This window comes from Vombatus ursinus, unplaced genomic scaffold, assembly GCF_900497805.2.
Source record: "Vombatus ursinus unplaced genomic scaffold, bare-nosed wombat genome assembly UNPS02014768.1, whole genome shotgun sequence".
Lineage (NCBI taxonomy): Eukaryota > Metazoa > Chordata > Mammalia > Diprotodontia > Vombatidae > Vombatus > Vombatus ursinus.
This window is the reverse complement of record NW_020954546.1, coordinates 36057195-36085116: the sequence shown is the minus strand read 5'-3', so window position 1 is coordinate 36085116 and position 27922 is coordinate 36057195. Positions and strand designations below refer to the sequence as shown.

The window sequence follows — 27922 nt, the reverse complement described above, 5'->3', positions numbered from 1 at the left end:
AGAGATATACAACCTTTTGAGTCAGGTGGTGCTAGAAAGTGTACTTAAATAGGTTCTTTATCCCCTTATCCCCACTTTAAAGACGATGAGAGACTGGAACTACCTTCCTCAGACGACTTTGAGGCTCTCCATATGCACCCTCGACGCAAAACTGTGAACCTACATGCCGTGTCAGCAAACTGCGCAAAGGCTGAAAGCCTGCTTTTATTGTTCACACTTTACCAGGTCCTAGCACAGTACTCTGCACCAGGCCGGCGCTTACTACACGTTGGCGGAATTGGTCTCGGGACCGAGAGCGCAAATCTTACTTTGCACGCGAAGGGCAAGGATAAAGGAAGAGGTCCCAGCCTTAAAGCGCCCGCTTCCCACACAGGGAAACGTCTGCTGTCTCTACTTCCTCTTCCGGAAAAACGAACTTCCGGTTTTCCGCACGGGATAATGATGGGCGGATACTCCTGGCAATCGGAAGTCCTCCTAGGCTTCGAAAGGACCCTGCGCATGCGCCGCGGCGGGTGGGCGGGCGAGCGAGCCTACCCGTATTGCTCTGCTCCCCGTGGGCTCGCCACCGTCACGTGCCAGGGGCGCCGGGCGGGAAGCCGCGTGGCGGAGGCAGCGGTAACGACGGCAAGTCGTAAGGTTGACCGACTTCCGGTTCCGGTGTAACGTTCGGGCTCCGTCTCAGGGGCTGAAGTTTGTGAGGTGAGTAGCGGGCTCGGGCCCGGTGTCGCTGGCCATGGGGCCTGGGGGCTCAGCCTCCCAGCCCTGGCCGCAGTCAGAGCAGAATTGGAAGTGGCGGTTCGTTAGGCGAATGGGCCCAACGGAAAGTGGCCGAGGAGAGGTTTCTGAGGGGGAGTGGGGTGGCGGGGATTGTAGGGAGGAAAAGGGCGGGGGCGGGAAGGGGAAAAGAGGCTCGGACTGAGGTGAGGTGCACGGGCAGAACCGGGGGGTAGGGGGGGGAATGGAAGACTGGGAGGGAGTTAGGTCAAAGGGGAAAAAAGAGCGTGCCTGGGGAAGCATCCCAAGAGGAGAAACGTAAATAACTGGACTGGAAACTTCCGCCCTTCTTATTCATTGGGGGTCATTCGGACTGCCTAGTGGAGGTGGGGTGATTATCTTTGCTGTACTTTAAAATCTGTTGTCATCTGCCCAGTGACAGTGTCGTTGTACTCCCCAGAGCTGATTTGTGTATCACCCACACTCATTGTTTTGTTTTCATTTCATGTGAACTAGCGTGGAGTGGTGAGTTCGTTTACGAGCATTCAGCGTCATATCTAACTATTCCAGTCTTATAAACGCTACGGATGTGATGATGGCAATGTTTTTCCTTTTGTAGTTTTTAAAGTATTTACAAAAGAACGCTCACTATTTAACCCGGTCCTCACAACAATCCTTTGAGGATAGGCAAACCATTTTGTCTTAATCCCTATTTTACTGGTGGGATCCTGAAAGCCAGAGGAATTAAGTTGCCCATTCCCTACTCTTGACAACAATACGGGGATCCCTATCAGTACCATGCATGATATCATTCCCACTCTGTTTCCTTAATTCAGGAGTATGTATGGTCAAGTAGGAGTTTGGAAAAAGTCTTTTGCAAGCTATGATTCCATAAGAAGATTGAGACCCTCTGGAGAGACTCCTCCGCTATCTAATTGATAGGTGAATAGAATTGTTGATGAGTTTTCTTTCAGCAATACAGATGCTGGATATTCAGGTTCAGAATGTCCTGTATGTGGTTTTTCTCCTTTAGTTTCATTTTTTCCTCTGTGGACCCTCTATCTTGGTTTATCCCAAATTCAAAATCATAGTTTGGTGGCAGTACAGAGTATGAACTTGTACAGGCCTCTCCTGTCCTGAAATGAAGACATTAATTACTCTATTTTTCATAGGGAAAAGATGTCTTAGGACACTCTAAAGAAGATTTAAATGAAGAAAGCTTTTAAGTGAAGAAAGCTAGAATTACAAATTGGACGGAAACTCTGGTGTATGCTCTTGCTTAGGTTTGAAAAGGCTAAATCAGTGAGCAATTATTTTCTCCCGTGTCCTGAGCTCTATACCAGATGATATAGGGAGAATACATAAGAAAATGTCTTATGTCAATGAATAGCTTCTGATTTAGCTAGACAAGCAAAAGCGTGTATATAAATGACAGCCCTGCTTAGTAGAATGTTGAGTGAGGTCTGTTATTCAGAAGAATCCTCAGTGGTTTCTTTTTTTCTCTGCTGAACTCAAGAATTAGGAGGCTAGAAGGAAAGAACAGTCAGGAGAGAGGGAGAATCCTTGTCTAGCAAGATTATGTTCCCTTCAAGCACCTCATCAAAGTGGTCTTTCATGTAAACTTGCATTATGAGAGGGTTGGTCATACAGGATTTAAATGAAATTGAGGTATGGTGGCATGAAGATAAAAATCTGTAAAGGAACGTTCTTAGAAGTTGTAAGCCTTAGTGTAAAATTAGTGTTTGACCCTACCATAAGTACTTCATGACCCACTGCCCTGTATTATAATCCCACAGAACAAGATTCTGTCAGTCAGAGTGAGGTTAGGGGAGGTCGTGCCTGAGGCCACGAGATGACTTCTGAAAGACTTCTATGTTTCCATATTATGTAATCTGCCAGGCTCTAGATGTAGTAGTATCAGGAAGGAAGCATCAGAATACAGTACTCAGCTTAGTTCCCCCAGGGTTAGTGTAAGAGATGCTGTCTTTTGGATTTTCTTTACAGAGGTTGTTGCCAGGGGGAGGAATTATCCACAGTTGTAGAACAGTAACTTGCCCAGGGGTGTAGGAGGTAGCCAGGGGAGAAGACATTTCTAATAAAATAAGCATCACTCTGTATTATTTTCGGTCTCCTACCCTTCCCAATCACTTTTTCATGATTCACTCATAGGTGCTGTGTTGAGTATATCTAAGGTTGTCTCACTGTCCATTGTCCCTTCTTCTGAAGAATGGCCCTGTCCAAAAGGGAGCTGGATGAGCTGAAGCCATGGATCGAGAAGACAGTGAAGAGGGTATTGGGTTTCTCAGAGCCCACAGTGGTCACCGCAGCATTAAATTGTGTAGGAAAGGGCATGGATAAGAAGAAAGCAGCTGGTATGTATTTTTTCTGGGTCCCTGTATATGTCTGTCAGCCTGACACTAAGGACTGAAATATTTGAAGTGTTCTTGTTAGAGTTGAAATGATATTGGAACTCTGAAGGAAGAAGGCTCTATTCTCCTTGTGTTGGGTAATAGGAATAGTCAATCTTAATTATTTGCTTTTGGATTATCTACTTAGTGTCTTTTGAATCTCCTTAGTCATGTATGCTTATATGTTTTATGTACATAAAATGTTTATATATAGACAATTTTTGCTTTATGTAAATTTGCGTTACACAAATTCAACTTTTTCTAAAGAATTCTGAGAGAAATCCCCCTTCCAAAAAACACCTATGTCAACTTTACAATACTGCAATTTCTCTCTTTTCCACTCCTGCCCCTTGGCTTGGTGCTCCATGCCTCCCCACCCCCCCCAAAAAAAATTTTAAAAGCTTTCCAAGTGAAGGCAGAAGCGTGGAGATATGGAGAGATAGCCCTGCCACCAAATACGAAGCTTGGCTTGAGACCTCTGTCTCCAAGAGAGAAGACCTTTGCCCCACTCTGCCCACCTGTCCAGCCCTGTGTGTCTGTCTTCCATTTGTCTGTGCACGGGTACTGCATGTCTGTCCCTGGCCCCTGTGTGTCACCCATCTTCTGTCGTTGTGCTTGTCTGGCCCCCCCTTTCTGCCCTCTCAGTTCTGGACAGGCCCCTTTGTGGCCAGGCACCTCTCTCCACGAGTGCATGGCCCCCTATTTGCCCTCCCTTCCCCACATCCATGGGCAAATTCACATTAGGTAAAAAATCGCGTTGCATAGAGGTCTGCAGAATACTACTTACATAAAGTGAGTATCTATCTAAAGAGGTCTACTTACATAAAGTGAGTATCGTCTCTGTGTGTTTGTGCGTGTGCTCGCGCGTTTGCACACGTGTAATTCTTTTAATAACTTACAATTAAATATAATTAGAAAAGTAAGTCAGCTATAATAAAAAAATCATACATCTTCCAAAACCATATAGGCATAAATTTTCGTTTACCTTGTACCCCGGTCCCCTCTATGTCAATAATTTTTGACGATGTAGAAAATCCTTTAGCACAATAAATGAAACAAAGTAACTTTCAGTAAAAATGTATCTGAAGTAGCCAGGTTGAAGCCTAACTTAGAGAGTACTTGAGTGAAATTAAAAAGTGGGGGATTTGGATTTTGCTAATGATGTGTCTCCCATGCCATCAGTTTAGTGCTTACCACTTGAGGGAGATTTTAAGTTTCTTCATAAGATTGGGTTATTGGACTGATTCTTAAAACACTCTGGTATCAGTATCTTACTTTATCTTGCCTTTTCTTTTAAAGACTCATAATTGAATTCTATTCCCTAGTAACCGAGGGCTTTTTTTGTTTTAATGCTATTTATCTCACATCCTTCTCTGGGTGTTTTCTCTCTATGGTATTCATAAAGTGACTACCAGGTTTGAAAGGGATTTGAAGCTAAAAGACAGTAATAACAGTAATGAAGTTGTGGAAGTATTCGTGGCCCTGAAGTTTTCTAGTTACTTTTTCAAAACTGTGTTAATCATATTTTAAGTTTATTATTGTTTATTACTTTTAGGATGTTAACACACATTCCTTGCAGCACATGTGTTTTTTGGTTTAAGTTGTCTGCATAGGCCCTTCAGGGTAATAGGAAGGGTTAAATTTAGTGAAACCCTTAAATTGGAGATTTAGTTTGCCAAAGCCACATATCCTTATATTAATGTAGTATGGAATTCTCTCTTGAAAATAGGCCAGACAAATTCCCATGATTCTTGGCCATGAGGTAGTTTTTATCTGGATCTCAGAATGTTGCCACTTTCCACTCCATGAAAACTATAACCTACATTTCTCCCTCATAAAACATAAGAAAAATGTCTCCATAAAACATTGCACTTAAGAGAATCCCACAGAAAAAATCAAGAGCACTCTTTTGGGTGGAGAAGAATAGTTGATCTAGGCACTTTGTATTATTAGTACTAGATCGTTTCATTTAATAGATATTTTGGAGAGCCTGTTATATATACAGAACTGTTTTAAACTCTCAGACCTTTCTACTTCTACCTTTTTCTTCACCAGATCACTTGAAGCCTTTTCTCGATGATTCTACCCTTCGGTTTGTCGACAAACTGTTTGAGGCAGTAGAGGAGGGTCGTAGTTCCAGACATTCCAAGTCTAGCAGTGACAGAAGTAGAAAACGAGAATTGAAGGTAGGTTTTGGTTGGCTGATTAAATGGCATGGGAATATTTTCAGTGGTAACACTAGCAGCTGAACTTTCTGTGATCACACACATAGACACAATAGAATTCCTAACATTCAAGAGAAAGCTTTAGGCTGTAGAACAGACAGTGAGTTTGTTTTTATACCAACTTTGATTCTTATTCTTTAGTTTATGGTGGTGAAACATGGAAACACATCATGAGGCAAACACTCCAGAAAACCAGTAGTTTTACCCTTTACATACATAATTGTGCTGTAAGATAAGGAATTATTGGCATCTGTCTCTCTTCACTTTTTCTTCTCCTCACCTCTAATAAATAATAGCTTCTTCCTAGGGTTTTGTGATTTTGGTTTTTCCCTATTTGGGTCCTAACCTGTTGCCTCTGAGCCTAGGTCCATTGCTTCCCTGAGATACAGTTATCATTGTTATTAGTTTTTAAGGAATTCCTAGTAGAACTTGTGGCTGGTGTTCCTGAAAAATAACTATTGAATATGCATTGAGCGTACTTAGTTTTGCATAGAGCATACTACCAAAGATGCTTTCTTTGGGGAGCTCATAGCTAAGGGACAACAGCTTCATGGACAACCTGTAGTTTTCTACTCCATTACTTTTTATTTTGGCTTTCATGTAGGTCATACCCCCTTTCTTTTCATCAGCAGTAGTCAGTCTGCTGGTCTTACTTGGCTTAAAGTTCTTTTCTTCCTGCTTTTTATTTATTTCTGTAAATCCCATCACAGAATCTCCTCCTTCCCCATCCTTCCAAGATATTTTAATATTTCGCTGTTTTGGCCATGCCACCAGCATTATCAGGTTGTAGAGAAGGGAAAGGAATTTTCTTCCAGCCCCACAGCAGCCAGGATACAGAGAGACCTAGACCAGAGAGAAATAGTCAGTGAACACCACATACCTTTTATATGTAGGGTTCTAAAGGAATATAAAGAATATTGAGAAACTTGAGAAAAATCATAGTTTAATGGGGAGATAGAACATAGATATGAGATACCAAGAGAGATGTAAAATATTTAGGTGTTTTAAAGTACAGTGGAACCCCTTTATAATGTTAGTGTTGGGGGACAGGACTGATACCCACCTTATGGGTATCAGACTTTTAATTTTGTTATGTTTAGGGGACTTGACAGAATCTGCATAATAGTAGTTTACATTATACTGGGGCTCTACTATATGTGTATAAATGCTGTATATATGCTAGAGTGAATGAAGTAACCAGAGTTGGGTGGTATTAGTCAAGAAGTCTTCCTGGAGGAGATGTTTTAGCATCTTTGTGCTTAAGGAGCCTTGGGACAGAGGTCCCACTTTTGGTCCCCTTAGGTCCCTATTCCCACACACTATATATATTATGGGAGAGTCCTTTCTCTTGAACTGTAGGAATTCCAGGAAGCGCCCGCCCCTGACTGAGGATATGTCCTTGCAAAACACGAGCCCTCCTAGTGAAGAGGGGATGTCACCCAAAGCCTACCACCGGTGTGTACATTTGCTTTTTCCCATTGCCCCTTCCACTTGGCCGTTGTTGGCCATGTTAAACTCACCTTGAAAAGTAGACGACCAAGTGTCTTTTGTGTGCTGGGCCTTGAACTAAGTGCTGTGGGGGAGTACTAAGGAACAAAGAGTTCTTGCCCTTGAAGAACTTAGATCTAGTTGGGGAACCAGAACACATACACATGATAAAGAACACATACCAAGCAGAATGTCAACAAATGCAACTTAATATAGCTCAAACATTATACATACATGCTTGAGGGTGTAAAACAAAGGTGTAATCAGAATTGGGTGAGGTTATTAATCAGCGAAAGTTTCCTGAAGGAGGTGAGTTTTGAATAGGATTTTAGGAGTGGTTGGATCTGAGTTGGTGGAGAGGAAGAGAGGGAGGATGTGTGAGTAATGGTATTTATGAAGACAGAGATGGAAATTTGCTTGAATGGACCAGAGGATCTGTGTAGGAGAGTCATAAAGGTGGTAAGATGGAGCTAACAGTTGATGGAGGGCCTTCAAGGCCAGGCTTACCCCTGGGTCTTATCAGGTAGCTATCTGCAAGGCTCTGTTACAACCCCCAGGGCAAAGCCACAAAATACTAATTGGGTTGGGGGTATGATGGCATTTTGTCATTAAGAACAGAAACAAATCTGCCTCTTGTTTTGGCTTCTCCCAGGAGGTGTTTGGTGATGACTCAGAGATATCTAAGGAGTCATCGGGGGTCAAGAAGAGGCGTATACCAAGGTTTGAGGAGGTGGAGGAGGAGCCAGAGGTAATTCCTGGACCACCATCTGAAAGCCCAGGAATGCTGACCAAATTACAGGTTAGTGACAGACATGAGAGGTAAGTAGTTTGTGAATTGAGGATTAAGGGGACGTGGATCTAGATCCAACCTGGCCTTGAATTGAGATTTTGTTTAGCTACTAGGAAAAGTGATGCTTCCTATTGCTGTTCAATATTCTTTATGGAGTGAAGCTTTATAGTCAAGTAGCCAAAAAATAGCTAGTACCTATGGTTCTGGGTGATGTGGAAAAGGAGATAACAAAGCCTAAAGGTCATGGTTTTAGGACAGAAATAATATCCTTTAAACTCTCACTGCTAAACATTATATTATTTTAAAATGAAATTGAGCTTTTAACATTTAAAACATTTTAAAGGCTTAAAAGAAATTGCCCACAGAATTACTTTTTTTTTTTTTTTTTTTTGGTTAGGCAATGGGGTTAAGTGACTTGCCCAGGGTCACACAGCTAGTAAGTGTTATGTGTCTGAGGCTGGATTTGAACTCGGGTCCTCCTGAATCCAGGGCCAGTCCTCTATCCACTGCACCACCTAGCTGCCACGTGGTCCCCCCCCACCCCCCAAATTACTTTTATGGAATATGTTAACATAAAAGCAGGAGTTGTCTTTGATTCCTGAAACTTTAGTGTTCCAAGCTTCTTTTGAACAAGAAGAAGACGTCAAAGACATAGACAGGGGTAGGAATCTTTGAAGGGAAGGGGGAAGGATGTGCTCTTATGCTGTGGTCCCAGAAGGAGGCAGTTTGGGCACACTTAGCAAGTATGTACCAAAAATTCCCATCCACATCTTTGCCTTTACCAAATTTTACACAAAACAGCTTGAGATTATCAGGGCTCAGCTAGATATTTGAAGTTTCTTGTGACTTAATCTTCTCTAAGAAGGAAGGAAGATGATATTAACCACTGTACTTTGTCTCCAGATCAAACAAATGATGGAGGCAGCCACAAGGCAGATTGAGGAAAGGAAAAAACAGCTGAGCTTCATTAGTCCTCCTACCCCTCAGGTATAGTACTCAATCCCATCAAAAAGACAGAGCTGAATCCCACATTTCAGCAATTTCCAATAAACGTCTGTTAAATGCCTATTCTTTGCGTATTAGTAATAAGTATTAAATAAGACATAGGTTCTGTTCTCATGTAGTAAAGGTTACAAAAATAACCAAAACAAATAATACATAGTATGTAAAAGAGCTGGAACTCATTTAGTCCTCTTTAAGGTCCTTGGAGAGGAGGACTTTAGTGAGGAGGAACATTGGGAAAGACTTCTGGTAGAGACTTCAAGAATGGGTATGATTTCATCTGTGGAGATGAGGTGGGTTCCTTTTAGTACAATGAGCAAAGGTGAGATGAGATGGTATAGGATGTGTAGAGGATATAGTGACCACCCCTATTTGACTGGATTATATTGCCATGAATGGGGCAGTATATGAGAAAGCTAGGAAAGGTGCAGCATTGCTAGGTTGTTCATTGCATTGAATGCCAGCCTAAGAAGATGTAACTTTAATTGTCATTAGGCCACCATTAAAGGGTTTTGACCATCCATGTGTATAAATGAGGTTAATCTGGTAGCAGTATGAAGGGTGGCTTGGTGGGAGGAGGATATTGAGGAGGGAAAATGAGTTAGGTAACTACTACAGTATCACTTGGTTGCACATCCAGGTATGGTGGCATTTTTTGGACCCAAAACCTCATAAATCCCATCTGAACTCTGTTCCCTCCCCTTTTAACTTTGTCTTTTTTTCCTGTACATCTCATAGCCAAAGACTCCTTCCTCCTCTCAACCAGAACGGCTGCCAATTGGCAATACTATTCAGCCTTCTCAGGCTGCCACCTTTATGAATGATGCCATCGAAAAGGCCCGGAAAGCAGCTGAACTACAAGCTCGGATCCAGGCTCAGCTGGCACTGAAACCAGGACTTATTGGCAATGCCAACATGGTTGGATTGGCCAACCTTCATGCTATGGGCATTGCTCCCCCGTGAGTACTCACTTTCCTTTTGGACCCTTTGCTGTTTTTGAAGGTAACAGTTGAGAAAAGCCTTTGGCATTCTTTGACATTATTTCTTCAAAACAGCCTAAGTTGTTTTTCAAACACTGTTTAAAGATCCATGTAAGTGATGGGCAAATATCTGTTGAATTTGTCCTGAATCCCTAAGGGGGCAAGAATTTTTCTTATTTTACAGATGTGATAACTGAAGTTACGGTCACCCAGAAGGCTTTCACATCAAATTAGAAATCAGGTCTTTTTGCCCAGAGCTCATTTCATTAAACTCATCTGTTTTAAAGCAGACCAGTGTTCTAAAACATTTTGAAAAGCTGCTTGTCATAAGTCCTCTTTTAATAACTGGAATGGGTCTAGATCAGGAATCAGTTTTCACCTCCTTGTTTGATCCTAATTAAATGGGATAGATGAGCCTTAAGAAATTCAGTTTACAAGACAAGTTATAATTCCACTTAACCAGTTTTATAATTTATGGATCTTTTTGTTATTATAATTTATGTCCCATGTTAGATTACTCAGTTTGATTAGTACTTTATAATTGAGATATTTCTTATTACTTATTGAAGATAGCATGAAACATCTTAGAATTTCTTAATCTAGCTCTTCCCTAGGGTTGCAGATAAAATTGTAAATTGGGCTTTTTTTCCCCACTCCCCCTTTTCCCCCCAGGAAGGTGGAGCTGAAGGACCAGACAAAGCCTACACCCCTGATCCTGGATGAACAAGGCCGAACAGTAGATGCTACAGGCAAAGAGATTGAGTTGACACACCGAATGCCAACACTAAAGGCTAACATTCGGGCTGTGAAACGGGAACAATTCAAGCAGCAGCTCAAGGAAAAGCCATCAGAGGACATGGAATCCAACACATTTTTTGATCCCCGAGTCTCCATTGCCCCTTCCCAGCGCCAAAGACGTACCTTTAAGTTCCATGACAAGGGCAAATTTGAAAAGATTGCCCAGAGATTACGGACAAAGGTAACTGGCGCCAAAGCTTGAAAAAATTCAGGAAGCTAGCAGAAAGGAAATTAGAATGTTTATAGTATAGTTGCTACTAAGTTTTTTGTGTATTGCAGGGCAGCAACCATATATTTCATAGTTTTATGTTGGATTTGCTTAATTAAATTTTCATTAGGCTGACATTAAATTGAGTTTGCGTTCTCTGAGAACATACCACCTGATGAGGTTAAGCTGCAAGGTTACAGCTCAAAAGAGAGAAGCTAATTTAGGATTAAAATTTGCTTCAAGTGATCTGCATGATGTGGATAATTGAATGGACTATAAGTTGCAAAAGTTCTATTTCCTCCTTTCTGTCCTTAGTGAATTTTCGTGGGAATTTTTGGCTGAATGTGATCTATCTAATTCAACAAGAATTTATTAGGAGCTAGGCATGGTGTTTGGCACTGAGGACACATATAAAATAAAGCTTCCTATCCTCAAAAGAGCTTACATTCTGTTGGGGAAGAGGGAAGACAACCTATACAAATATAAATAAATATAAAATATAAAAAGCAATTTCCAAGGGGACAACACTGTCTTAATATAGAGGGCAGTTTGTTAATAATAGATTCCAGATGGCACAATGGCAGGATAAAAGAGTTGCGTTAGAGATATGGGAGGAGGCATGGGGCTGATACAGATGACTATGAGGGAGAGCCAGGGAGTAAGTGATAGGAAAAAGGAGCTTTAGCTATTCAACTCTTGATTCTGAATGGAACCTTAGATCAGTAAATTGTCGTACCCTTCATAGTAGCAAAAGTAATATTGCCTTGGTTTTCAGTTCCTGAGAAAGAGGTGGAATGGGGGGATGGGGAAGAATTGAAGTGTGTGTGTGTACAATGGCCAAGGAGAGGAGATGGCCACTCCCTAGCCTTCCTGACTAGTCAAGGCTGGGGTCAGTGGAGTCCTAAAATCAAGCTGGTTAGAAAAAGAAATGAAACATGCTTGAAGTACTCGACCTCAGCCAGGTCAGCCCTATTGTGGACCTACTCCTTTGCTGAGAAGATTGTCTTCCCCAGGTTGGGGCTCTGATATGTGCATAAATGCTAAAGGTGCACTAAAGTGAATGAAATGATCAGAGTTGAGTGGGATTAGTAGAAAAGCCTTCCTGAAGGAGGTGATTTAGCAGCTTTACATTTATATAGTCCTGAGATACCCAGGCTTTCCCCTACTCTCCCTATTATGTAAATCTCCTCTTAAACTGTTAATAATATTAATAGAGGCTATGGAAAAATCATTGGATTTATTGTCAGAAGGCATGGGTCCAGAGCCTGGTTCTGCCACTTACTATTTTCATCTTTGGGCCTCAATTTCCTTATCTGTAAAATGAGAGGGTTGGATTATCATTTAAGTCTAGTTCTAAATCTGTGATTCCCCCTAAGGAACCCAAAAACAGGCTTTTTTTTTTTTTTTTTTTTTTTTTTTTTTTGTGGGTCATGAGGTATTAGAGGCACTTTCATGCACAAATATTTCCTGGTGTCTTGGGTGTGCAATCCCCAAACAACTTCAGCATCAGGATACCAGAGAAGACTACATTTTGTCTTCAGTGAAATTCATTGCTTCAGGATCAATGCCATTTTCCCACTGTCTCCCAAGTTTTATGTACACTACTTTACACATTCACTTTATCAAGTGTCCATTAGATGCTAGGCACATCAGAATAACAATACATCGTGGGAGCACAGTAGTACAATGATATCTAGGGCATTCACCTACTTCTGGGGTATGTGGTTTAGAGGTGAACCTTTAAGTCCCCAAGTCCTGGGCGTAGGCTTCTCGTCTGCCCCTTCTGGTGAGTTGTAGTAGCCTTTGTCCTTGAATCTTTGGGAATGTACTGAAGTGGTCAAATGGTAGTGAAAAGACAGCCCAAGAAGCGGAATGTTTTTAAAGACAGGCTTCTTTTACCTCCCAGATTACTGTGACTTCAGCTTCCCCTTGCATCTGTGTTTTCTGATTCTCAGGCTCAGCTAGAGAAGCTGCAGGCGGAGATCTCACAGGCAGCCAGAAAAACTGGCATCCATACTTCAACCAAGTTGGCACTTATTGCCCCTAAAAAAGAACTAAAAGAAGGAGAGATTCCTGATATTGAGTGGTGGGACTCCTACATTATCCCTAATGGTTTTGACCCGTGAGTTTACTAGTTAACATTTTTTGAGATATAATCTAAATGGAAGAGATGAGACGTGTGAAAAAAATTCAAAGCATACATTTAAGGATGATAAATAAACATGTATATGTAAATTCATTTCTAGTACAGCCATCAATCTTCATTTTGGCTATGGAGAAAAATAAGTTTAGGTAATTTGAAGCTGTAGATAATCAAAAATAATGTTTTTCAACCTGTTTACTTTTCTAATTATGTTCTTAATGCACTAACAGTAAAGTTGATTTGTATTTCTTAAATACAATTGATTAATTACATAGTTCACCTGGCTATATAGTAGTCAAATTGTGATTAAAAATTAGCTATTGGCACTCTGCAGGGAAGATGGCATGATCCACGTATTATATAATGAGCACGTAAACACTGAAGAGGTGCTTGAGTGAGTGTAGGGGAAGTCTTTGGGAGTCCCACTTCTTTGAAATCATCTCCACTCACATATCCTTGTTTTCTTCTTTCCCTAATTCTAGTACAGGGGAGGCTCCCAAGAAAGAGGACTATTTTGGAATCACAAACCTTGTAGAGCATCCAGCCCAGCTAAACCCTCCAGGTAAAGGGTGGATCATTTACCCAGTTTGTAGTGGGTGGTTCTTTTTCTCCTTATCCTGATTTAATCATAATCTGACTACAAAGAAAGAGAAAATGCCATAGTCAGTGCTTCCCTAAGCTATTCCTTTGTATTCAATCTTTCTAACTTTGCTTTAGATGAAATTGTTAGTGCTGGTTCCAGATCTCTGAATGTTAGCTTGATGGCTTATTGTGGTGGGGGCATATCTTTGCACTTAAAACACCCCTTTTGTCTTAATAGCAAGCTGGACTTTTCCTGGAACTGTGGCTCCAGCTCATGTTCCACACCAGTCTCCATTCAGTTTCTGTACTTTCCTTTCTTTCTCTTTTTTGTTTTACATTATCAGTTTGAGAAATCATAGAGTGCTTGAGGTATTTTGAAGATTGAGTCTGGCCCTTCCTTTTACAGATTAGGAAACTAGGTCCAGAAAGGATACGATTGTATGGTAGAAACTAGTACACTGGACTTTGCAGGCCTGAGTCCTATCCTTTGTCCTTCAGTGAGTCCACTAAAGTTTGGTGTCTAGTTTCGTTTAATCTAGTTTTTCCCAGTTACTTCTAACATGAGTCATCTAGACTTTAAAAGCAGATTTTTAATTTTTGTTTTTTTAAGGGAGAATAAAGAAGCATGCAGGTGCCCAATACTGAACATTACATCATTCCCCAATTCCTTCTTTCTCCTGTTCTAAAAGGAGCTGCAGAGTTTCATTCAGTCTCTGTAACTATCCAGCTACAGTCAATATTCTCTACGCTGAGATACATTCTACCCCCTCCCTAGGCTTAGCTGTGCTTCAGATTAATACTGGCTCCTCTAATCTGCCTCCCTCTCTATGCTTCTCTTAACAGTGGACAGTGACACGCCAGTAACATTGGGGGTGTACCTCACCAAAAAGGAACAGAAAAAACTTAGGCGGCAGACACGGAGGGAAGCTCAGAAGGAGCTACAAGAGAAAGTCAGGCTGGGTTTGATGCCTCCTCCTGAACCCAAAGGTGAGGACTCTTAGGTTAAGGGGGAGAAGGATGGCAGCATGAACTCTTTTGTCTTGGTAATTTTCAGTATTTCTTTTTCCTTGCCTTGACTTTTACTGGAGGACTACTGTGTATGTACAGAAGGTCATATTATGCAAAATTGTATTCACTTTTTTCCTTTTCCCTTCTCTTCCAAGTTTCCACAGTATGAGTGAATTTGTTTAAAATAACTTACTTATTTTCCAGATATTTAGAAATCTTTTGTTAAGAGTTATTTGAGAATGCTGTGTATTGTATTGAGCTTTTAGGAGGAAAAGTGCTTTAGAAATCGTTAAGGAGAACATCAAGTCATACTGGAGATCTCTTCTCTCTTTGCCTGTGTTGCCAGGACAGGAGGGCATTCCATAGGGAGAGACATCCTCTTTGACATCAAGCACTTTTCAGTCTAGCTCAAGATTCAGTACACAGAGAGAGGAAAGTCTTCATTCCATAGTCAGAACAAAGTAACAAGTTAGCTGCAGTGTAATTTAGCTTAGTGTTAATTTGCTACATAAACTGAGGAAACGCAGAGGGAAAAGTTACGCTTCCAATGCATTTATCAGGGAATACTTTTCCAAGGGTTTTAAATAGTATTGGGGACATAGGTTAGAGGAAGAGAGGTAGGAAGAGCTGTCTCAGCTGAGGAAATGATGTGTAGGCAACACTGTTTTGTTTCTGATGCAGTAAGAATTTCCAACTTGATGAGAGTATTAGGCACAGAAGCTGTTCAAGACCCCACAAAAGTGGAAGCCCACGTCAGAGCCCAGATGGCAAAAAGACAGAAGTAAGTGCCCTGGAACAAGGTGGGGACCTCGGGCAGGGTTCTTTTTCACACTGTGGGATAGCAGGTTGGATTTTGGCCTCCCTTGGGGGACTGGTAGACAGAGGAGGGGAGAGTCCTCTGTTGCTCTCTCTTTCCCTCAGCCCTGCCTCTGGTCTTCAATGCCTTTCTTACTTGTGGATGTCCTTCCTGTCACGACAGAGCGCATGAAGAGGCCAATGCTGCCCGAAAACTAACAGCAGAACAGAGAAAGGTCAAGAAAATTAAAAAGCTAAAAGAAGACATTTCACAGGGGGTACACATATCTGTATATAGGTAGGTGTCTTTGTTGAGCCAGTGTTGCCCACATAAATATCAAAATAGTATGACAAACCAATGCTTGGGGCAGTTAGTACAGTCCACAAAGCTTTTCCTAACACCAACCTCAGTGTTAAATTAATGAAGTTAAGGTCTTAAGAGCTTAATAGGAGTGGGATTGGACCTGGGAAATAAAATTTCTGTTGTAATTTTAAATTCTTCTGCCAGTGTAGTAAAGTCTTTTTTCTTTGACTTTAGGTCAGTGAATTAGTATTGATCTGCTAGGCTGAATGAACTAACCTCTTACAATCAGATTATAAATTGTGGCTGCTCATCCTTTTTAGAACTTAACATTTCTAGTTTCACTTCACTTAGACCAACTTTCAAGAAAGTACTGGTAGCCCTCCTTCCCTCACCTCCATATTGATTTTTATCATGTCCTACCATTCAACTATTACTGTTATACTCTCCTACTTCAAAATGAATTTATTGCTGACTCACCAGGAAATATTTATAGAGTACCTTCTGTTTCTGGGGACTGTTAAGTGATGTGGGGGGACAGAGATATAAAACAGTTGAAATACTTTTTTAGAGTCCATTAATTGTGCTGTTTAAACAGTCAGCAGCTTTCCATATACAAAAACAAAAAAAGCTTTTTGTTTTGTTTTGTTTTTGAGAAACAAATTTGGACAAATCCGTGTTTGGACATGTAGGTTTATTTTTCCACTCCATTTAATCAGCTGCTAACACTTAAGTTAAAATACATAACCACACTTTCCCTGTCTCCAGAGTACGAAATTTGAGCAACCCAGCCAAGAAGTTCAAGATTGAGGCCAATGCTGGGCAGCTGTACCTTTCAGGGGTGGTGGTGCTTCACAAGGATGTCAACGTTGTGGTGGTAGAAGGGGGTGAGTTTGGGTTAAGGGATCAAAGGAGTATACCCAGAATACTGAAACCTAGATTGGGGATGGGGTGGAGAAGTATTTTAGAGGCACATCTTGGAGCAAGACCCTTTAACCCTATCTCTTAGTATCCTGGTAGTAGAAGACCCATAGCTTAGGGTAGTACTTACAGGGGTTGTACCAATCATCACATTAAAACTTCTGGACATCACATGGGCTCAGAGGGTATTGTTATTACCAGTTTCCTAGCCCAAGTCTGGAGAAGAAAGAGGGGGGAATATTCTGTCTTCTCTCTTTCTAGGCCCTAAGGCACAGAAAAAATTCAAGCGTCTAATGCTGCACCGGATAAAGTGGGACGAACAGACATCTAACACGAAGGGAGATGGTGAATAGGGGTTAGAGGGGTAAATGGGGGAGGAGGGGGCAGAGAATTGAGAGGGGAGGGATGGGGTTGAGTATTACATCTCACTTCTTTACCTTTATTCACCTAATACTGGGTGGAATATTAATTTGGGGAAAGAGTTACTGCCAGTGTCATAATTATTCATATGACATTTATTTTGCTTCACATATGTAATTAACTTAATTATCTGCCTGGTCTTCAAAGATCTTCTACCACTTGATTCTTGCATTGCAATTGCCAGGGCACTCTGCTTTGGCCATACATAGATACTGTTGAACCTTATACACAATTTTCTGGCCATCAATTCATGGGCCTGTGCATATGCCTCGTGCCTTGCAATGCTTTGCTTCCCCACAACATGATATCTTTTTTCCATCCACCCCAAAACTTGGTACCCAAAGCAATATACTTAATTAACTGCCTACATTTTGATAGCTCCTTTACTTTGCACTCTTCAAAAAATTAAAATATTGTTTGCATATACTTTGCTTACTGTTGCATTTGAAAATGTTCCTAAACTTTTCCTTATAATATGGTAGTAATTCTATTAAACTACAACTTCCCTAGGAGCTGAAAATGTTCCCTAAGAGTAGAAAATATATTCTATATCTTAGAGGAAGTATGATACAGTTGAAAGAGTGCTAGATTTGGAAGCAAGATAGACCTGGATTCAAATTCCCTTTCAGACACCAGTTGTCTGATCATTGAGCAAGTCACTTAACCACCCTGAGCCTCAGTTTCCTTACTTGTAAAATGGGAATAACACTTAAGGTTGTTGTAAATATCAAATGCGATGATGGGTCTAAAGTGCTTTGTAAATCTTAAATTTACACACACACATACATACATACATTCAACTATTTTTATTTTTTGTGCCAAGTACAAGATTCCTTTATTTGACTTGTTGAAAGTCCCTACTTGTTTGGAGCTCTCAATTCAATTTATGAACAGTACTATACATAACTTACATGGTGATATTTGATGATAATAACAATAGCTAGTGTTTAATATCATGCTTTAAGGTTTGCAAAGCACTTTACAAATACCTCATTTTATCCTCACAAACCTAGGAGGTAGGTGCTGTTCTTATCCTCATCTTAAGAGATAAAGAAACTGACACAGAGGGGAATTAAATGGCTTGTCCAGTGTCACATAACTAGTAAACTCATATCTTCATGACTTGAGGTCTAGTGCATCACACTGTGCCATATATAGGAGAAGAGGAAGCATTTAAATATGGCTGTCTTGAATATCTTTAAAAGGCGATGTGAAGCTTAGAGGATTTCTCAATGGCAGTTTGTAAAACTGTACATCTGAGTCTGTTTGGAGCCAGGCTTAGCCATGTTGTCTTTTCTAGATGATGAGGAGTCTGATGAGGAGGCTGTGAAAAAAACCAACAAGTGTGCATTGGTCTGGGAGGTAGGTGGTTTTTCCAGCAGCTTTTTCTGAAATACCAAAGCAGAAGATATTTGTGTCAGAAATCAAGAATTACAGTCAGTTCTAAATTGTGCTAATTGAGGGAGTGTTGAGGTCATCAGTCTTCTTTCATACCTCAGTGGATCTCTGGTTTTGTTGATGGGGATACTATACCTCATCCTCCTGGAAATCCTTCCAGGACGGGGTAGGGGCTGAATTATGGAAGGTCCACATTGTCCCATAGCTCCTCTAGATTTCTTTACACTGTGTGGGCATCAGTACAGCACATCAACCATCCACTCATTATCTCTAGCTCTCACTGCAGGACTAGCCCAGCTGCATTTTCCGTAATGTATTTTTTTTTAAACATTGTTTTACAGCATTTTTCTTGAGGAGCTCTTAATTGCTTATATTATGGTTTACTCAGGTCTACTATTGGTTTCCATTGGGGGGATCTAAAATTTTTATTCTTCAGATATTGTGGTCCATGTTTAGCAATTATTATAGCATTGGCAGAAGAATATTGGGTGTTAAAAGATGGGTCTTTGTTTCAGGGATTGGATTTGGTTCTTTAAAAAAGCACTATTCGATTTCCCAGAGATTAAATCTTTTTTAATTCTGAGACTAGTTAATTGTCCATCTCCAGCCTTTGACTAAGATATATTATGTACTCATGTATTAAGTCTATGGCTTGTCCATCTACCTATCATAGCCTGTATAAATTAGTCATTATTCAAACACTTCTTTTCCATATAGAGAAGTAGGCCAAATTCTTTAAAATAATTATGGGTTTCATTTAGGAGGCTATGAAATGTTCTGGGGCTTTATATAACACACAACTCCATCTATAGAGAGGATCATTTGAAAGTATGTCCCCATCTATGGAGAATTCCTCTTCCATTTGGACTCTGTGCTGAACAACCTCCACAACAGCAGCAAACATCTTTTGGCAAGCATACTTCGTGTTTTAAGCCTTGCTTGATAATAATTAGCAGATTGTTTGAATTCTTACATCTTTCATCTTGTGTGATTTTGATACATGCATGGGAGACACTTTGGTTAAGGAGAGCTTTTAAATTGGTGTTTAGCTCAACCAAATATACAGTTAGCAAACAATGCATCTAGCAGAATCTTATATTCTTTACAACAGAGATGTCAGACTTCCCCCACAAAAAACTCCTAAGTAGGCCTGAACCAGATTAAAATATAACTGGGGACTGTTTCACAAAATAAAAGTGCAACAGAACATAGATAATGTAATTTGTGGTTTTCTAAGTCAATATGTGGGGCACAGGGATCAGTTTCTGTTTGAGTTTGATACTACTGGTCTATATATTTCAGTCAGTTCTGACTGTAAAGGTGGTCTTCTGTAAAATATCCTTTGTGAAAGGAAATCTGTTCCTTTCATACTGTCATCAAATATTCCTTTGATGTGTGTATAGAGCACTCTGAAAAACTTTTTAGCATATGGGTCAGTAGTTAATTGATTTTTTTTTTCAAACAGCCAGCATTTTTATTTTTTTTAATTTATCTGTCACTTTCTCTTCTCACCAACCACCCCAATGAAGAAAATTAAACAAGGGGAAAAATTCCCTAAATCCCTGAATACCAAAACCAATTAGCCATGTACAGAAATGTATCTGTCTCTCTGCATTTAAGATCATCAGCTCTGTCAGGAGGAGAATGGTGTGTTTTATCTTAATTTTTTTTGGACTTATGGCTTATTATTGTGTTAATCAGAATTCTAAAGCATTTCAAGTTTTTCTCCATTATATTATAATTCTGTAAATTGTTTTCCTAGTTCTCCTCACTTTGCATCAATTCATAAGGGACTTCTCAGTTTCCCATGAAATTGTTCTTATGACACAGTAATATTCCATTATATTCATTTATCACAGCTTATTTAGTCATTCCCTAATATCAGTCCCTTAGTTTCCAATTTGGGGCTACCACAAGAAGATCTTCTAAAAATATTTCTGTACACATAGGTCCTCCTTTTCCTCTTTTTACTTCTTTAGGCTATATATTCAGCCTAGTATAGCTGAGTCAAAGGGTATGATAGTTTGATCATTTTCCTGGGTATAGTTCCAAACTGCTTTCCAGAAAGGCTAAACATCTCCACCAAGATTGTTCTAATATACTTGTTCTTCCGTAGTCCCTTAAACATTTGTCCTTGTCTTTTTTTTTTTATCATTTTGCCAGCCTTCATGAGATGGAAGTAAGGAAGAGCATGAAGGACAGCTTGTGCACAAGGGTGGTGGGAGATGGAATGTTGTGTATGAGGAACAGTGAATGAGCCAGTTTGGTTGGAACTTGGAGGGTGTCTGAAGGGGAGTAGTGTGAAATCATTCTAGAAAGATAGGTTGGATCCAGACTGTGAAGGATTTAAAATGCCAAACAGAAATTTGCATTTTATCTTAGAGGCATTAAGGAACCACTGAAACTTCTTGAGTAAAGGAGTGATGTGTGTGCTTAAGGAATATCAATTTGACAGCTGTGTAGAGGATGCATTACTGTAGAAGGGAGATAGGGAAATGAGTCGGCAGGCTATTGCAATAATCCATTTGAGAAGTAATGAGATCTTGAACCTGGGTGGTGGCCTTTTAATGGAGAGAAGAGGATGGATTGAAGAGATGTTCTGGAGACAAAGTTGACAAAACTGAGTAACTGATTAGATATGGTTGGGGATGAGAGGAGAGTAAAGAGTTGAGGATGACTGAGGTTGCAAATCTGGGTGTCATGGAAAAATGTCATTGACATAAGAAAATTAGGAAGTGGGGTGAGTTTTTTGTTTTGTTCTTTTCTTTTTAAGCAATTGGGGTTAAGTGACTTGCCCAGAGTCACACAGCTAGTAAATATTAAGTGTTTGGTCTGAGGCCAGATTTTAATTCAGGTCCTCCTGACTTCAGGGCCGGTGCTGTATCCACTTTGCCACCTAGCTGCCCCAAGAGGGGTGAGTTTTGAAGGAAAAGATACTGAATATCAGAAATCAAGCAAATAATTGATAGTGCAGGTTGGAATTCAGGAAAGAGATGAGAGCTGGGTATGTAGGTATGAGAGTCATCTGTGTTGATATTAATATGGGAGCTGATGAGATCATGAGAGCTGTGGACAATCTTGGCATATACTCATACTTAGTGGGCAGAAGATGATTACCAACAAAGGAAACTGAAGGAGTAGTTAAGACAGGTAGGAAGAAAACTAGTACAAGAAAAATCAGGGAGGAGAGAAGATATAGGACTGAAGGGATGGTTACCTTTATAGAGTGGTCAAAGAAGAAAAAGACAGTCTTGGATTTGATGGTTAAGGCATTGTTGGTAAGCTTGAAGAGATTCACTTTAGTTTAGTAGGGTTGAAAGTTAGTCTACAAGGGTTCAGGAGTAGTTGGTATTTTATTCTGAGATGCATAATGCTTTTTTTGTCAGCACTGTCTTAGTTATGTGTTAAGCTATTAAAATGAATTCTCTGAATACATACCAACTAGGCCTCTACTACAAAAGGATGTGTCCCATACATGTTAATATCATACAAGATTCCTTGATGTATGCAACAACAGAGATATCTTTGTAGAAAGATTTTCTTATTACTATCACTTGCCTCTTAACAGGTAAATATGCTCCCCAAAGTTATTGGCCTCTGTCATGGAGAATGTCCATCAAAGACTAAAGGGAAGAGAAATCTCCTAGAGATGATAAAGGCTTTCATTTAATTCTGTTTTTGCAAGGCATTTTCCTGATTGCATCAAGGTCCAGAACACTTCAGAACATCTGTGAGATTCCGAGAATTTTCAAGGGGGTCAGCCTAATAATCTACACAGTAATAACCAAGTTGATGAAGACTGCTTAAAAGTCTAGAGTACATGAAATGCAGTTGACTCAACATCCTCTTGAGCTGATCCATTGTTAGATATGTACTGGACAGATTCTACAGATGGATAGTGAGCCGGGTCTAGAATTAAATAAGAGGAAGAGAGAAGGATTAATTACATTTAGGAAATTCCCAGTGCTTTCAACAATCTCAAGCTGTATTCTGAAACAAAAAAAAATCAAATGCCAATATGATATTAATGTTTATATAGCATTTTAAACTTTTTAAAGTGCTTTACATGATCTCATTTGTCATATGGCTACACCCCATGGAACACCAACAATTTCTGAAGAATCAAAATTGTGAGTCACATAAAAGGCAATAGAAGGAAGCATCTTGAAGTAAATAGGCTACAAAATGTTACCAGTGATGAACTGCATATAAAATGTGCATAAAAGATACTGATGAAAATACATTTGACCAGAAAAAGAGGTGGGCATATTATGTAGCATGAGTAAGGGCTAACAGGTGAACAGCCTGATTAGGTAACCTTAGTGTAAAGTTAAAAGCCTTAAAGAAAAGACCTTAACACCAATGGATCCCCATTTCCCCCTGTGCTACCCCCTACCCCTCCACACTTTAGAGGGTTTATGGAAGGACACAGATAAATAACCCAGGAAGAGATCAATATGCAGGGTTTTCAATTTGCCCCGTTGGAAGGGTACCCACATCAGTGGGATCACAGATCCCTTGAAAGATTAAAATATGTAGGAACAAGAAGATAGGATAAATATGTTCAGCAAGAAAATCCATCCAGGGATTGAAAATTGCTTTGTATTCTGTCCTCAATGAGATAATTAAGAGTTGATTATACTTCACTAGCAGAGGTTAAGAGATGTAGGACAGAAGAAGGGGAAGTGAGGTATTTTGGGTTATTTCCTTTTCTGGGTTTCTCCCATCATGTATGTATGAAGAACTGAAGTCTTTGACAGCTTTTCTTACTATTCTATTGCTCCCTGTCTCTTTCCCAGGGTACAGCCAAAGATCGGAGCTTTGGAGAAATGAAGTTCAAACAGTGCCCCACAGAGAACATGGCCAGGGAGCATTTCAAAAAGCATGGGGCTGAACATTACTGGGACCTTGCACTGAGTGAGTCCGTGTTGGAGTCCACCGACTGAGACAACTACAGTCCCCACCCGTTCCTCTCCACTGCCTTTGTCCCTCCAGCTTTCCTTTATTCCTCCATCCCAACCTCTCTGTGTGTCTGTGTGTGCACACATGTGTGCACATGTGTGAGAGAGATCTCCAGAAACTACCAGGCAGAGCTGTGGGACTGCGGGAGAACTGCTGCTCTGTTCCCAGTCCATCTGGTGCTGCCTTCCTTTCCCTTTCTGTGCATATGATTAAAGAATTATTTTTAAACCTGGTATGGCATTTTTCACACATAGGTGTTTGAGGGTACTTTTTTTATTCCAGTCTTTTGACAAATACAATAGGGACATTTTTATGATTGAAGCAGTAAAGACTAGTATTTTTTGGAGCAGAGTTGGGGTAGTGAGTGAGGGAAGGAGAGATATTCCTGATAGGATCTCATTTCCTCAGTAGCATCTAGACAGCAAGTAGATATTTGATACTCCTATTCAGGAAACTTCCAAGTCCCTTTCTGGTGGAGAGGAGAGATTGGCAGTGGGATATAGAGAAGTAATCAAGGATGTAGTAGGTAGATGGATGAAGCAGGAGGATTCAGAGACTTAGCAGCTTCTCTTTTACAAAGTAAAAATCCTCTTTTCCCCTTCCCCTCAGAGACTACTGGAATCCTACTCTGAGATATTTGGTATCTCTAGGACAGCTTGAGGAGATGTCAGTCACCCTAACGTCCTCTCAAGTCATTCTAGAAATAATCTAAGGTCTTGAGATTCCTTCATATTAACTATACCCTCCATTTATGCTGCATAAATTGCATCAGGCAAATGGAAAGAGTTCTGGATTTGGATTTAGGATCTTGAGTTTAAATCCTAGCTCTTTTTACTTCCTGTGTGATCTTGGGCAAGTCACTTAAATTCTCTTGGCCTCTATTTCCTCATTTGTATAATGCTGGGGATTCAACAACATCTCTTAAGTTCCTTCTAGCTCAGGGGTATTAATGGAACACTGTTGGGGAGTGGAGGTAGAGAAAGGATGCTTACCTTTGGTGTTCCCCTAAAAGGGTCTTAAAAGTAATAATGCTAACCAAGTTGTGGTGTCAGTCAACTTGTGCATCTTTTGAACTTACAACAGGTTCTCAGTCATCAGGGAAAATAAAGTTTTCCTAACACATAACCCTCTATTTCCCTACCCCCAAGTTCTTCCAGGTACAAAAAGCACTGTGTACCCAATTATCCCTTATGTCCTGGAGCAAGAGCTTACCAACCTTTTTGTTAAGAGACATATTTATAAGTTTCTAAATGGACCAAGGTGGTTTTTTTGGTTTTTTTTAAGCAATGTGGTAACAGTGGGTACTTGAAGTCAGAAGACCTGGGTTCAAGGCCCTGGCTCTACCACATTATTAGCTGTGATACTGGGCAAGCTCTTTAACTAACCTGAGTCCTCATTTGTAAAAATGGAGAAAATACTTGTATTACCCACTTCACAGGGTTGTTGTGAGGAAAGCATTTTGTAAACGTTTAAACGTTATATAAATGTGAGCTGCTATTACTACTACCTACCTCACAAGGTTGTTGTGAGGATCACTTTGTAACTGTAAATCACTGCAAAATATATAAATGTGAGTTGTTATTGTAAATGGAGAAGGAAATAGGCCTTCCACAGTAATACAGGTAATCGATGATGTTTTAAGTCCAGGGATAGGGGAGAGGGGAAGGAGGGAGGAAAGAGGTAAGACAACACACAAAGGTAAAAAATGTTGACAATACTTGCTAAGTGTATTGGAGATAGTATGAATGATTGTTAAGGTACAAGGGGGTGGGGCATTAGCAACGATGGGGGCAGGGGTGTGGGTAGGGAAAGCATTGTGGGAAAGATGGCATTTTGGTTGGGCTGTAAGTTGAGGTAAGAAACAGGTGGAGGGAGACCAATCCAGGCAGGAAGACCAGTCTGAGCAAATGCATGGAGGGTTTCAGTGCAAGAGTGTTTTGAGGGGAAGGGAGAGAAGTAAAGAGTAGTAAAATAGCAGTTGGTCTGCTGTTGCATAGTAGTACTGCTAGATCAAAGGGTTTGCAGAGTTTAGCAATTACAGAGGGATAGTTTCAAACTGCTTTCCACAATGGCTGGGCCAAGTCACAGCTTCAACAACAGTGCATTTTTGTGCCTGTTTTTCAACAGCAATTCCAAAATTGTCATTTTCCATTTTTGTCATCTTTGCCAGTATGCTGGTTATAAAATAGAACCTCAGTCTTGCTTTAATTTGCACTTCTCTAATTAGTGATTTGGAATTTTTGTTGATAATTTTAATTTCTTCCTTTGAAAACTACTTTTTCTAACCCAGGATATTGGGATAGGGATGGTATTTGACATAAAAAGAATTCAATTTACCAATGCCAAAAACCTCCATAACTTAAAAATTTTAGAAGCTTGCCTTGAGCGATGAAAGATTAAATGACTTGTCCAGGGTCAAACACATCAGAGGTCAGACTTAAAACCATGTCTTCCTGGCTTTGAAATAGGCTCTATACTCTTCTCCATAACGAATATAAATTTACAGGAATAATAATACGAAAGAAGGGTGTCAAAGCAAGACTAGACTGTGAAAACTCATTACTCCCTCTCTGGGCCAGTTTAAGACTAAAAAGATCGCACTACATGACCTCTGCAGTCCCCTTCAGCTATCGAGCTAAGGATTCTGTTAATCTAACTGGTGTATCTGAAGCCAAAAGGAAAGCATCTAGTAGGAAATAGTCGAGAATGGTGTCAGATGCAGCTGAGACATCTAGATGCCTTTAAAAGGTGATTGGATTGCCATGGCTATCAAAAGTTGTTTGGGAGGCCAATTTCATTTGTGTTGTGGCTAGATTGCAAGAGGTAGAAAATAAGCTCCTGAGACAGTGGAATCGTTGGGTATACCTAAGTTTTGAAATAAAGAGGAAATGGGAGAGTACAAAGTTATGATGAAGGGAAGGTTTTGCTTTTTCCTGGTAGGCAAATGGGAAGGTGAAATGGAGAAAGATTAATGAGAATCTTTATTCTCATTAAATGAAGAATGACAATCTTTAAATGAGTATGAGAAAGGGGCGAGTTTGGAGGAAACTGCCGAAAAACACATACGGTAACGGGATCAAAGATGAAGAGTAGACTGATCAGCTTTAAGAACAATTATCACTAACGTGACCAGAGAAACGAGAGGAGGATGATGATGAAAGATTCTGAAGAAATGAAATTCACTTACGGTGACCCCAAACTTTCCCTTCGGTTATCATCTGTTCTAAGTGTGGAAGTGAGTTTGGAGCATTGAAGCTAGAAAAGGGCCCCACGTAGTGATAAGAAATCTAGTTAAGCACCACAAATTCACAATGGGTGTGATCCGCTAGAATGAAAAAGGATCTGTGTGTGTGGCTCTTAAACTAATTCCTATGGCAGCATCTGAGGAGTGAGTACAGCGAGTACTGAATCATTCACCTGAAGGCTCAGCACCAGCCTCCGCTTACACCGAGAGCGCTCGGGGGTGGCCGGGTTACCTGACCCAGAGTCTCGCTAGCTTCTTGGGTTGGCGAGGACAACGGCACAATTACACCTTCCAAAGCCTCCAAACTTCAAAGTTCGGACGAAGTTGGATTCCCCCTACTTTGTCTGAATGGTCATGTGGCCCCGAATGGTTTCTCCCGAGGTGGAGTTGCAGAGAGAGAAGCGAGAAAAACCGTTCCCTCCAGGAGTCTGCGCAGTGCATGTCTTACTGTAGTTGGCGCATGCGCGTCTTCTGAGGCGCTGCAAGATGGCGGCAGGCCGCTTCGTCCCGATTCGGTGCTCCGGAGAGTTAGCGGAAGCGAGGGCTGCAGTCACCCGGGAATAACAGTAGCTGCTTCGCAGTGGGAATTCCCTGGCTCTTTTCCGTGAGCAGAACGACATCAAGAGAGGCCTTGAGACCCTGAGATCCAGAGGGAAAGGGCAAAGCGGGCCCCTCCCCCAAACCTCCCCACAGATCGGCCAACTCTCTCTTTCCCCCCCTCCCTTTTTTCCCAGCGCTCAACACGCGAGTCTGTGACACAGGCGCAGAAGGAGTCGGAGGGGGCCCTCTGCTCTCGCGCGTGTGCGGGCTTCAGCGCGCGCTTTCCGTCTTTCTCTCTCGATTGGTCAAAGTGCATCGCCTCCACTCCTCCCCTTCCCTCTAGACTGAAGAGGAAGGGGAGGCGGGGCTGGATAGCGCATGCGCGGCAATCTTGCTGTCGCTGTTGCTGTTGCGTTGCAAAAAAATTTCTGGCTGGGTAGTCTTGTGGCTCGTACGAGGGCTGCAAGGGGTTTGAGAGAGTGTTTCGGAGGGGAGGGGGTGGGGGTGAGGAGTCGGGTAGTGTTAAGAGCCCGACACAAACTCCCATCCCCCGTCCCACGGGACACCCTGGTTCTTGTTGGGAAGGGGTTATGAGTGCAAGGTGCCGGTCAGGCCCCTGCTAGAAGCGGAGTCCTGCGCTCTAAAACCCTCGCCTCTCGGGCCAGACATTTAGAAGGGCATTGCTCTAGGCCTCGTACGCCCCTGCCTCTGGGCGAACCTCCTCTGGCCCTGGACTGGTTTAAACACTACACCCTCTTCCAAAGTGACCAAAGTGCAAGACTCGCAGCCGCCTCGGCCGCCCCCCTGAGCGCCGCGGGGCCGCCTCCGGCGCCTGCCCTCCCGGTCCTCCCGCCCCCACCGCCAGCCCAGCCGAGCGCGTGCACCCGCTTTCTCTTTCCCTCACAGCCCCCAGCTTGCACGCACCCGCAGTGATTGTTTTGCCCGCTCCCGCCGCCGCCGCAGGAGGAGCAGCAGCGCTTGTGCAAGGCGGAAAG

General features: G+C 41.3%; 1 protein-coding gene across 4 annotated transcripts; it reads left to right on the top strand.

Moving 5' to 3' along the window:
- Nucleotides 1-641: 641 nt before the first annotated feature.
- On the top strand, nucleotides 642-23371 carry LOC114043154 (U4/U6 small nuclear ribonucleoprotein Prp3). Of its 4 annotated transcripts, XM_027862138.1 has the most exons (17): nucleotides 728-838; nucleotides 1551-1656; nucleotides 2884-3086; nucleotides 5178-5308; nucleotides 7488-7634; nucleotides 8529-8612; nucleotides 9366-9586; nucleotides 10280-10586; nucleotides 12569-12735; nucleotides 13239-13318; nucleotides 14182-14325; nucleotides 15028-15127; nucleotides 15326-15439; nucleotides 16211-16329; nucleotides 16625-16708; nucleotides 18084-18145; nucleotides 22981-23371. In XM_027862138.1, the coding sequence occupies exons 3-17, from the start codon at nucleotides 2942-2944 to the stop codon at nucleotides 23125-23127; spliced, it is 2052 nt and encodes a 683-aa protein (XP_027717939.1). In that variant the 5' UTR covers nucleotides 728-838; nucleotides 1551-1656; nucleotides 2884-2941; the 3' UTR covers nucleotides 23128-23371. The 4 variants fall into 4 exon arrangements, with proteins under 4 accessions (XP_027717938.1, XP_027717939.1, XP_027717940.1 ...); XM_027862137.1 differs by lacking the exons at nucleotides 728-838; nucleotides 1551-1656 and adding an exon at nucleotides 642-699; XM_027862139.1 differs by lacking the exon at nucleotides 1551-1656.
- Nucleotides 23372-27922: the final 4551 nt, after the last annotated feature.